This window comes from Schistocerca americana, chromosome 5 (assembly GCF_021461395.2).
Source record: "Schistocerca americana isolate TAMUIC-IGC-003095 chromosome 5, iqSchAmer2.1, whole genome shotgun sequence".
Lineage (NCBI taxonomy): Eukaryota > Metazoa > Arthropoda > Insecta > Orthoptera > Acrididae > Schistocerca > Schistocerca americana.
In genome coordinates this window covers 282,803,509-282,816,514 of record NC_060123.1, presented here as the reverse complement: position 1 = coordinate 282,816,514, position 13,006 = coordinate 282,803,509, and the positions used below count along the sequence as shown (strand labels likewise).

Sequence of the window (13,006 nt, the reverse complement as noted above, 5' to 3'; positions counted from 1 at the left end):
TGTTTATTATTTTTATATCTGTTTGAGGAGATTGAAATTTCTTCTTTTACTCTTTCTATCTGTATTAATATTACATACCTTTCCACTGTATGCGAGGCCAGGCTTAAAGTACTGAGAGCTGAATGTTACAAAGTCAATTGTGAGAGCCTGGTGGTGTATTAATGAAGTATAATTGGAATGCTCTGTGACATTAGTGGAATGTTCTGTCACAGATGCTTGTAGTAATAAGCTGTTAGGAGACATTTTCCAGTCATACAGTCCCAATTCAGTGCCTGATATGTTGAAATTGAAACACCCATCAGAACTGTCAAGCTGTAACAGAGTTAAGGAAGATTGCATAAATAATTTTTAAAGTTTCTATAATCAATGTGAAACTGACAGGCAGTCTAAAAGTAGATATGAACTGAAAGTAAAAACACTTTAAAGAAACTTTATGCCCAGCATTTGTTTCAATGACATAAACTCTGTCCTCTGTGTTTTTGTATTTTAACAAAGAAGTTAACATGCACATAGGTACTCATTTGAATATTCTCTTAAATAAATTCAAACACTGGGTTCACTCACTCATCTGAAGATAAAGTGCAGCAGATCTCATCTCAATGGAGAGCTTTTAAGGTATAAGCTAACTGAGACATAGCAATCACCAACTATGCATGCTAGTTGTCTTATCAATTAACTACCTATAATGAAACTGTTATACTCTTTCTGTAATAACAAAAGCTATAATAAAACCAATAGAACAAGTGGGAATTTGCTACTTTATGGAAAACGCATATGTTCATATGTACACAACCATGCTAATGTTTATCTACTGGTGCCAACTACCATTTGCAACAGTACATTGATAGTAATCATAAGAGAACAGTTTTCAATATGATGTAACTAAGGATGTCTACATATACCAATCACTATTATATATAACACAGCTAAAAGGGGTTCTCCATTCTTGATTCTACGTGAACAGATAATATCTTTAAGATGTGACCAATGAAATATGTTTCAAAGCAACACAGTTAAGTAACTGCTGTGCACTAGACAAAAGAACAAATTCCAGATGAAAATTATTTTTGAATTTCCTGCTTTTTTTCAGGCATTCACTTAACCATTAGAGTGATCACAAGCTTATTTTGGACTTGTTCAACACTCAGTATCACTTTTACATGCTGAAAACAGAAGTTATCCTCTCACAGGAACAGCATCACTGCAACGGAATGAAGGAAGAGGGCCTTGGGTGGTTCACCCTATCACAGGACATTTTTATACATTAATGCGAATTACACAATTAAAGATTTATGTAAGAATCATTACTAACCACAATAACTGCAGTGATTTGCATCAGAAGTGAGAATTGAAAATCTAAACATGGAAATGATTACTCTTGTTTTTCTAAATACTGAAGAACTAATTTTCTATTTATTTTCTAAAATTGTTCATTTAGGTTCATTTTTCTCAAAAGCTAGGAAATTCACAGAAATATTAGAAACTGACTTAATTAAATGTACACGAAGAAGTTTACCGCACTATCTTTCTAAGTGATGTCACAGCTATTAGTACCACTAGCAAATAATATAGTCTTATCTGAAGAAGCACGCAAGTCTGAAATTTCTATACTGTTGGATTTCTTCTGTATGCATATGTCTAATGCTCAACACTGCCTGTATTCAGTGACTAGTTGTCTCTACTCAATGTATTAACTTATTAGTACTAACCTTCAACTATGGGGTCAGTTATTAATCTTGGTGGCATAGTGGTAAGACAATGGGGTTGTATTCAGGAGAAAAAATTTCAAGTTAATCTCCTGCCACCCTGATTTATCACTGTCAAAGTTACCCTAAATAATTTCACATGACAGTTGGGATGGTTCCTTCAACAAATCTAAGAAGTTTCCTTCCCCAAGCTGTTTTGGATTAAACCAATAACGTATAAATAATGACTTTTATGTCATTTAAGAAGTAAAAATTCCCTTTCCTTCCTACTTTCCCCACATTCCATAGATACTAGTTTTCTGGAGTAATAGCTAACAAAAGTTAGAACTATGTACAGGGGCTTATCACATTGTTAGATGATAATTCAGCACCTTTAAAATAAGAAATAACATTCTGTAAATATTCCAGAATGAAGTCTTTCATTACTGGTTTAATTACATAGTAAATTTTGCATTTAAAGTGTTAATGTAAAGGCGTTAACACCAGCAACAGAGATAAATTTCAGGAAATAAACCATGAATCCCTCGACTTACAGGCTTGTATTTTTCCTTCAGAAGTTCAGAGAATTAAAAAACAAAGTTGAAAGTTGCTTTTCTGCAACTAAAGCTCAAAATTTGAAACACATGGCAGCTAAAGCGTGTAGCTCAGAGTATAGCAACACACAAGATAATACTGGTATCTCAAAGTATTAACTAGGGCATACAACAAAATTTAAACAAAATTCAAAAAATCTCATTTGTGCTACAGAATGTGTTACAAAATATTGTTCCCTTAATAAACAAATTGATTAATTTGTAATTAACTTACTTCTGTCATCAGATTTACAACTGGGGGTTTTGTTTTCTGTCTCCATGCTGGAACAATTGGCACTACTTTTGCCTGTAATCGACCTTTTAATGGTCTTCCATAACTGTACCTATAAGTTAAAAGAAGTGTATTCAATTAATTATATAGACTTTCAAATGTAAAAGCTATGTGTAATGAAAGAAAAATGTCTCATAGCAGCAGTTTACTGGTAGCCTAACAGTTTTCTGCCAGAATAGTTTCATTTTTTACTCTTTTGCCTTTAACATCAATATTTCCTCTAGATCAGATGTAACTGTTAAAGAATGAATGGTGGAAATGAGGTTGGCATGCATGAAAAGTGTTCAGAATTAGTGGCATACACAATAATTGATCACAATAATGAAGAAATGGAATAATGTATGACATATGTTCACTGATCTTACAAAACAGAACAAGCTGAAATCTCTCCTCTGCTCTTATTGGAGTCCTACTTATATTTTTTTTTTTAGTTACTTTTCAAATTGCATTCATTTTTTACATAAAGTATGTGTGTTAGGTGCTCAAATATTTCCAAGCATTAACTAAGCTTTCCCCTCTTTAATTCATTATTCAAGGTATTATTCCCAAAGTGCTGATTCCAATGATGCATCTTATTTTACTGGAAATCTGGTTAATCAGAAGACGTGAATCATTAAACTTTTTACTTCTGTACAACTCTGCAGTTTTTTTGTGAGCTAATACTTAGTAATACCACTCATTAGAAAGACAGACATTATGATTTCTCAATAACATATTTCAATATCTGTCAGACTAATAAATTTACAAGATAATTAACAATTAAGTTTCTGGCCAGCTACATTTTCCATTGGAGATGTTGCCTCAGGGCTTGTTATACTCTATCCTTTGCCAATATACTTCTGTTACCCTGGATTTTATACACAAGTTGACATACTTCACTTATTGATTAAGGCATTAATTAACCAATGGGAATACCAGATCAGAATATTAACAAAATTACGAAAAGGATAGATTGCTACTCAACGTAAAGATGATCCATTGACTTGGCAGGCAGAACTAGAAGACTATTACACATTACAGCTTTGGGCCAAAGCATTCTTCAGCAAAGAAAACAAACACACACACACACACATCGACATGAGCAAGCACATCTCATGCACACATGTCCGTTTTCACTGGCAGTTCTGCTTGGAGCTGCCAGCAGTAGAGGTCATGTGCACATGAGGTGTTATTACTTTTGTGAATGTGTGTGTGTGTGTGTGTGTGTGTGTGTGTGTGTGTGTGTGTGTGTGTGTGTGTGTATGTGTGTGTGTGTGTGTGTGTGTGTGTGTGTGTGTGTGTGTGTGTTTTCTTTGCTTAAGAAAGCCTTGGCTAAAAGATGCTGAGTTTCTTTATTAGTTGTAATTAAAATGTGGGATTATATTGGTCCAGGAGGGAACTGCTTCTACAGTGTCCTTCAACAATTTGAACATGTATTGTATGCCTTCTGCACATATGTTAATAGACATGCATAATGGAACATCATCTTGAGTACAGTCTGCCCATATGTTGGCTACTGCCGACAGACAAGGTAATGGAAGCCTGAAACTATCATCATCATTTATATTGGAAAGTTGTTTAAGTCTCTCTCATGGCCTCATTTTGAAGGCAAGTAGCTGTCTCGGCTAAAAAATGACCTCCCACCCCAATCCCCAAACCATATACTTTCACTGCATTGATTTTGGTCATCTGATTTACTATGCTGTCTGAATCTAACATGACACTCTCACTCATTTAGGTGTGTTCCGATATATGTTGCACTGCTCAAAGAACAGTAAACCAGTAGTGGTTACACAGTTTATATTCTTCTAAGCTGTATCAACATGGCACAAATTTAATAGCAATGGAGAAATAAAATTTATCTCGTAACAATAAAAATATATAGAATATTTCTCCCCCATTTTCTTTGGCTATGCATTTTTAATATCATTTCTTGTTTTACTCTTAAAGAAGTGCTGTATGGAACATACATTTTCTCAATTTTTCATGTGCTGAGAATCACATTTGTTGAATGTTGTGGTAGTCTTCAGGTCACCGAATAGTTTACTGAAGATCTCCATGTTAATTAATCCCGTACAAGCCTCTTCATCTATACATAACTACCGCAACCTACCGCCTCTTGATCCTGCTTACTGTAATCAAGCCTTTGTCTTGCTCTACAATGTTTATGCCTCACCCTTCCCTCCATAACTAAATTTACTATTCCTCAGTGCTTCAGGATGTGTCCTACCAACTGTTCCCTTCTTTTAGTCAAGTTGTGCCACAATGCTCTTTCCTCTAAACTTCATAAAACCCATGCATGGTCAGTTACGGAAGAAATAATTCAATTCTTACTGTTAAACGTTTCTAAAAATTCAGTGAGTGTAAGTCATTGTGGAAACTAACTTACTGTACTTGGCATCCACAAACTGTTGCATTGTTTGGGGCCAAGTATGGTCTACTACCACTTGTTTTCCAACTTGCAAGTAGAGTCAGTCATCAATTTTCAACAATGAGCCCAACAATTGACAAAATGCAGATAACATTCTACCAACATTAAATGCAATCTGTAACTACACAGCACTAAGCATTCAGTTCCACTGTGTAGATAATTTGTAACTACCAGCCTCATGCTTACAACTTCTAATTCCATCTTCCATTCTTTCAATTCCTATGTCATTCTCTACCTGATATGTGATGTCTTCATATTCCACAGTCTCATTTATACTCATCTCAGACTTACCTGTAATTATATACCCTTTGAGTCCAATTTGTTGTTTTTTATAAATTTTTTCATTTCATTGATTTATCTTTCCCGTTTCTTCATGAACCTACATTTCCACATTGTAAATACAGTTATTAAAACTGGATTGAAAACACACAAATAAATCAAAGATGAATATGAACATTTTATTGTTGAAGTGTGGAATAATAACAACACTGGCTTATGATATAATATGTATACCTTGCACAAATCATCCAAGAGACATACGATGCATCTGCTAGAATATAATCAGGTGGTTTTATTGTGACTTGAAACCGTGGCAAAACATATTCCTGCACAGAAAATGTTGTAGAATGCACTGTCTTGGATCCATCTTGTTCTAGTTTAATTTTCCAATTGCCCTAAAATTCAAAATGGAGGGAAACAAATGAATATTTGTAAATATTGTTCAATTTTGTAGTAATACTACACAAATAAATTACACATTTCACTTTCAATAATAAACTGATAACCCAGTCTCCTGCAAACTATAGCCAAATTTACTGGAACTGCTGGGACAATGATATCATTTCCTGATACCAGGCAATATAATCTTCAAAACTATTCAATATATGGAAGAAGGATATCAGAATAATAGGTTCAAAATGCCCATTTACAAACATACATAAACACAGAATGAGAGCATATAGTTGCAGCCATCCTCCAGTGGCTCCAAAGTACTTTGTTACTGTGATTAAGAAAAAATGGTAACTACTCCACAATCGATTTGGCCTCTAGGCATCCATTACAAACAACATTTCATGATCCTCAGCATCATGCTGCATGGAGAATGAAACCTGGATGAATGCCACCAGGTTGCCTTCACTGATGAGTGCAGGATTTGTCTGACTCCTGACAACTGTCATAGAAAAGTGTAGAGGCAGTGACATAAAAATGCATATCTCAGCAATATTCAGCAGGGATGTAGGTCAGTCATGGTTGGTTGGTTGGTTTGGGGGATTAAAGGGACCAGACTGCTATGGTCATTGGTCCCTTTTTCCAAAATTTCAAACACCCACACAGAATAAAAACGAACAATGGAAAAGATGGCAGACGACAAAGGACAAGACTGAGACAGAGACCATACAAAAGGAATTAAAATCACACAAAGTGTGACAGTGGTTGGCAGACCATAGAGACAAAAAAAGAAAAGCCAACCACCAAGAAACAAATTAAAAATTCAGTCTAAAATCGTAGGCCAAAGGCCAGACTCAACACAAAAAAAGACAAACACTTAGATTAAGCGATAAAAGCCCCCTGCCCAAATAAAACGCAAAACTAAGCCTGCCATGGCAGTGTCATCTGTTCAAAGGACAGGGAGTGTATCAGGCAGCGCAAAAGTCTGCCTGAGCACAGCTAAAAGGGGACAGGCCAACAAAATGTGGACCACCATCAAAGCCGCCCTCAGCGACATTGAGGCGGGTCCTCACGACGCAGCAAATAACTGTGCGTCAGCCGGGTGTGGCCAATGCGGAGCTGACAAAGGACAACTGAATCCCTGCGAGTGGCTCGCATGGATGACCATCACACAGTCGTCGTCTCCTTGATAGGACAGAGTTCGTTTGGTGTGGTCAGGTTGTGCCATTCAGCGTCCCAAACCGAAGAAAACTTCGCGGCGTAAGAATGCTCGCAAATCAGTCTCCGGGAGGCCAATGTCCAGAGATGGTTTACTGGTGGCCTGTTTGGCCAGGCGGTCTACATGTTCATTGCCTGGTATCCCAACATGGCCTGGGGTCCACACAAAGACCACAGAGCGGCCGCAATGGGCAAGAGTATGGAGGGACTCCTGGATAGCAAGCACCAGACGAGAGCGAGGGAAACACTGGTCAATAGCTCGTAAACCGCTCAGGGAGTCACTACAGATAACAAAGGACTCACCTGCGCAGGAGCGGATATACTCTAGGGCATGAAAAATTGTGACCTGTTCAGCAGTGAAAACACTGCAGCCAGCCAGCAATGAATGTTGTTCATAATGGTCCCCTTGAGTCAGAGCATAACCGACACGACCAGCAACCATCAAATTGTAAGTGTAAACAATGCTAGAGCCCTTATACGTGGCAAGGATGGAAAGAAAGTGGCGGCGGAAGGCCTTCGGAGGGACAGAGTCCTTCCGGCCCTGTGCCAATTAGAGCTGAAGGCAAGGGCAGGCACACGCCACGGGGGCGTACGCAGAGGGACCCGGGAAGGAGGTGGAAGAGGGAAAACCCCAAGCCCGGAGAGAAGCTCTCTGACATGGACCGCGATCGTACAACCCGCCCAGGGCCAACATTCTGGGGGATGGACTACCAACTGAGGGAACAGGAGATGATAATAGGATGCCCGGGCAAGTTACAAACATGTGTAGCATAAGCGGCCAGTAAACATTGGCGCCGTAACCGCAGTGGAGGGACACCTGCCTCCACAAGTATCCTATCCACAGGGCTGGTCCGGAAAGCTCTAGTGGCAAGTCGGATCCCGCTGTGAAGGATTGGGTCCAGCACCCGCAATGCAGAAGGGGATGCTGAACCATAAGCCAGGCTCCCATAATCCAGACGGGACTGGATTAATGCCTGGTAGAGCCGTGAGAGGGCAGATCGGTCGGTGCCCCAGCTGGTGTGGCTGAAGCATCACAGAGCATTAAGATGTCGCCAACACATCTGTTTAAGCTGCCGAATATGTGGGAGCCAAGTCAACCGGGCATCAAAAACCACACCCAAAAACCAATGTGTCTCCACCACAGCAAGAAGTTCGCTGGCAAGATAAAGCCGCGGCTCAGGGTGCACTGTTCGTCACCGGCAGGAATGCATAATGCAGGTCTTGGCAGCCGAAAACCGGAAGCCATGGGCTACAGCCCAAGACTGCGCCTTGTGGATAGCACCCTGCAGCTGACGTTCAGCAGCTGCAATGCCAATGGGGCTATAGTAGAGGCAGAAGTCGTCAGCATACAAGGAAGCTGAGACAGACGTTCCCAGCACCACAGCAAGCCTGTTAATTGCAAATAAAAACAGGCAGACACATAGGACAGATCCCTGTGGTACCTTGGTCTCCTGAACTCGGGAGGAACTATGGGAGGCCGCAACTTGCATGCGGAAGGTACGATGCGACAGAAAATTTCATAGGAAAGTCGGCAGTGGACCCCGAAGACCCCAACCATGAAGTGTAGAGAGGATGTGATGGCGCCATGTCATATCGTATGCCTTCTGCATGTCAAAAAAGGCAGCAACGAGGTGCAGACGGCGGGCAAAGGCTGTACGGATGGCTGACTCCAGGCTCATTAGATTGTCGGTGGCAGAGCAGCCTTTACAGAACCCACCCTGAGATGGAGCCAGAAGGCCCTGAGACTCGAGTACCCAAATAAACCGCCGGCTCACCATGCATTCGAGCAACTTGCAAAGAATGTTGGCGAGGCTAATGGGGCGGTAGCTGTCCACCTCCAATGGGTTCCTGCCAGATTTCAAAACAGGGATAACAATGCTTTCCCGCCATTGCGACGGAAACTCACCCTCAACCCAGACACGGTTGTAAAGGTCGAGGAGGCGTTGCTGGCGGTCCACTGAGAGGTGTTTCAGCATCTGACAGTGCATGCGATCTGGCCCAGGAGCTGTATCAGGGCAAGCGGCTAGGGCACTGTGGAATTCCCACTCAGTGAATGGGACATTGTAGGGTTCAGGATTGCGGGTGTGAAATGAAAGGCTCCGACGTTCCAACTGCTCTTTAAAGGAGTGGAAGGCCAGTGGGTAACTCAAAGAAGCGGAACTGAGAGCAAAATGGTCTGCTAAGTGGTTTGCAATGATGTCGGAGTCAGGGACATGCTGCGGGACATCACCATCCGGTGGAAGATAGAGACTGCAGACAGTAACAGCCTGTGGCATCCACACCCGAACAGCGACAGCCTCTAAAGGTGTTTGTAGAGGGACAGATGCTGTGAAGAGAGTGAAGAACATAGATGCAGAAGCCACCAGATACCATATCATAAGCTGCCCAGTTCTTATAATAACCCCGATAGCCACAGAAGGCGGGGATTCACATCGCTGGAAACCAAGTTTCTTGAAGAGCAATGCAGAAGAAAGGGTGAAGGCAGAGTAGTTGTCAGAGCTCAGCAAGATGGTGGAAGAAACCGCCGCAGTTCCACTGGAGGATGACATTGTCCATGGCTGAGAAAGGCATGAAGGGACTGGGGAAGCAGAGTACACAGCTGGGTCACTTGCTGCCACTGATTCAGTAGCCGCATGAGTGACATCCATTGCGTCTGAGGGTCCAGTGAGATCCAGGTCTTCAGCAGACGCCAGAATCTCGACCTCATCCTCAGACGCTGAGCTTGTAGAAAGCGGTGGGATGGGTGCCACTGCAATTTCGAGATTCTTGGGAACCTTTTTCTTTTTCTGCTCCTCGCGCTGTGCCTTTGGTGGTTCAGGCTGGGAGGGCTTCACTGGGTCAACCTCAGGGATGGACGATGACCGTGAGGCCCTACGACCAGCGACCGGTGGTTGTTTCAGCCACTTGCAGGTGTCCACTTTTTTGCTGGTCTGAACTTGTGATGGGAGGTCCCCAAGGGACCCCTTCATGGCAAGAGGAGCTGAAGCAGTCTTACGCTTCTCCGGCTGGGAAGTGGGAACTGATGTCTCCGATGGTTGTGGGGGTGTTGCTCCTGAAGTAGATGGAGCAGGAGCAAGAGGGATTGAAGTTCCCCCCACCATCAAGTGGGCAGGTGTGGTCCTTTGACTCTGAGAGCTGACTGTAAGAGTTGCAGCTGATGGAACTGTAGCAGGAGTGACAGTGGCGGCATAAGACGACGTCATGCGCACGAGATGAAGCCGTGCAAATTTCCGCTTAGCCTCCGTGTAGGTCAGTCGGTCCAGGGTCTTGTATTCCATTTTTTTCCTTTCCTTCTGCATAATGAGTATCAGGATGGGATGGATGACCACAATCACGACACATGAGGCTGGAAGCACAGTGGGAAGACATGTGGCCGAACTTCCAAAACTTGAAGCACCGCATCGGGGGGGGGGGGGGGGGGGGGGGGTATGGCTTTACATCATGGTGGTAGACCATCACCGTGACCTTCTCAGGTAATGTGTCACCCTCGAAGGTCAAGAAGAAGGCACCAGTGGCAACTTGATGATACCTCGGACCCCGGTGGACGCCCCGGACGAAATGGACACCTCGTCGCTCTAAGTTGGCGCACAGCTCGTCATCGGACTGTAAAAGGAGATCCCTGTGGAAAATAATGCCCTGGACCAGCAACTGCTGGGTGATAAAAATCATCACATAGGCATTGTGGTTGAGGGGCAGCGCCATAAGATAGGTAAATGAAACCAGAGTAGCAGCAAAACTTATCAAAACAGAGATACCAGATCTTAAGTTCAATAAGATGAGGGATTCTGCCTTAAAATTAATAATGGCATGCTCATTTGGATGCCAATAACCATCCATGGGATCAGATGTTGAACAGAACATCTTAGACAGACCAGGAGTACTTGGGAACTGAGCATATTTGGAACACCATTGATAGTACTGCAAATAGGTAGAGTAAGGTGGTAATCACCACACAGAACGGCAGGAGAAGCTTTCCTGCATGACTCAGTATATCATACAGCACCTAGTGAGGATAAGAAGTTATTTACATAAAATATTAGGTCAAGAAGACACAGAACACTGACAAAATAACCAAGATGATTATGTGTTGCACCTTTCTCTAATTATTATTAAATAATAATGTTTTTATGACTTATAATGTACATGAAACTCTGTTATATTACCTTCTGTGGTTCATAAGACAGTTGAAACTCCATCTGAACAAGACCTTCCTTTGTCTGAACATTTATCCATTCAGCAACATGAATTCCTGATGGAGTCTCAACCCAAATTTTTGGTATCTGTAACCAATAAGAAGTGTTCATTTAATAATGAGACAGAGTGTCTCCACTTACTTATCTTTTTAATTCATCACACATCAATAACATAAGTTTACTCACTTTCTAGTATACAGTGCAGGTCAATTGATCTTTTCTTATCTCATCTTTCTGTTAAAAAACAGCATCATTCTATAGGTAATCCAGAAAAAGGTTTCACTGAGGAATACTGCCCACATTCTATGTGTCATCGGTGTTTTCAGCATGAGTTACATAAAGTTTGTTGAGACACACACACACTGATCAGCCAGAACATTATTAACACCAACCTACTATTGATATAGACCCATCTCGGTGATATCAGCACCACCAGGCAAGGAATAACTGCTAATCAGACACATGGATGATGCATGTAGTATCAATGAGTGTGCTGTCTGTGTGTTGAATGGAGATAGCATGCAATCTATCTGAGTTTGAGCGAGGGCAGATTGCGATGGCCTGGAGGCTCAGAGTGAGCATTTTGAAAATTATATGACCTGTTGGGTGTTTGAGGAGAGTTGTGGAGAATTTCTTCAACACATTGGCCAGCCAACCCTCAATACAGATGTCAGACATCGTAGGATGGGCAGATTGCTAAAACAGGACAGGCAACAAAATGTGGTGGAACTAACATCACACATTAATTCTGGGCAGAGTACAAGTGTGTCTGAACACACAGTTCATGGAACACTCCTAATGATGGGCCTCCATGACCAACAAATGATGCATATGCCAATTTAACACCACATCAGCAACTATGACTGAAATGGGCATGTGACCATGGACACTGGAGACTGACACAGTGGCATAGCATCACATGGTCTGATGAATCCAGATACCTCCATCATACCAATGGGAAGATACAAATATGTCATCTTTCAGGGAAACAGCTTCTTGACACCTGTACTGTGCTACGGAGACAAGCTGGCAGTGACCCCACGGTGCTCTGGGCATCCATTGGTCCAGTGGAGCTCATGTAAGGCACCATGATGGCCAAGGAGTATTGTACATCAGTTGCAGACCACATACACTTCTTCATGACAATCATGTTGCCTGACAGCAGTGGCATTTCTCAGCAAGATAATGTGCCAAGTCACTAGGCCAGGAGTGTGATGAAGTGGTTCAAGGAACACAGTGACAAGTTCCCACTGATGTGCTGGCCCACCCAACTCCCCATATGTGAACCCAATTGAAAACATCTGCAATGTGACTGAACATGACATTAAGAGTTCATTGCCCCCCCTCCCCACCCCCATCCCTATAATTTACGGGAATTAGGTCACTCTTGCGTGTGCAGATGTAGTGCCAACTCCCTCCAGCAACCTACCAAGGCCTCATTGTTTCCAAGCCATGATGTGTCACTGCTGCTATACATGCCAAAGGTGGGCATACCTGTGATTAGGTAGGTGGTCACAATGTTCTGGCTGATCAGTGTACATGCCATTTGGAAAAGTGAATGGGCATAGTTGCTACATATTTGGTTTTTGAAATATACATAAAAAATACAGTGCCAACAAACATTCACTGTCAAATATCTATGGTTCACAGGGATGAAAGAACAAATGAATCATTGGTCCATAGATGCAGCTGTTAGAGAGAATAAACATTTCAATAAACAAAATTTGCAATTATGTGTGCAGCAAAGAATAGAAGAATTGTTTCAGTTCTACTGTCTCCATAAAAGATGTAACATGCTAGAAAAGGTGTTCCCACAGTAGTAAATCTTAAGTAGAGTAACAAAATCCACTCATTGAATTGCCACAGAGCATGAATATCAGCAAGATTAATAATTGATAATGGATACTTGTTGAACGAAAGTGTATATGTGTCAGAGGAAAGAAGGA

General features: G+C 41.7%; 1 protein-coding gene across 2 annotated transcripts in view; it reads right to left on the bottom strand.

Moving 5' to 3' along the window:
* LOC124615596 (murinoglobulin-1-like) overlaps positions 1–13,006 on the bottom strand; it is a 283,543-nt gene that overhangs the window by 217,310 nt on the left and 53,227 nt on the right. For both annotated transcript variants that reach the window (XM_047143583.1, XM_047143584.1), the window contains 4 exons: positions 11,031–11,147; positions 5,494–5,654; positions 2,514–2,622; positions 79–312 (listed from right to left, as the gene is read on the bottom strand). In XM_047143583.1, the coding sequence (XP_046999539.1) occupies positions 79–312; positions 2,514–2,622; positions 5,494–5,654; positions 11,031–11,147 (621 nt within the window). The remainder of the gene's footprint in view (positions 1–78; positions 313–2,513; positions 2,623–5,493; positions 5,655–11,030; positions 11,148–13,006) is intronic.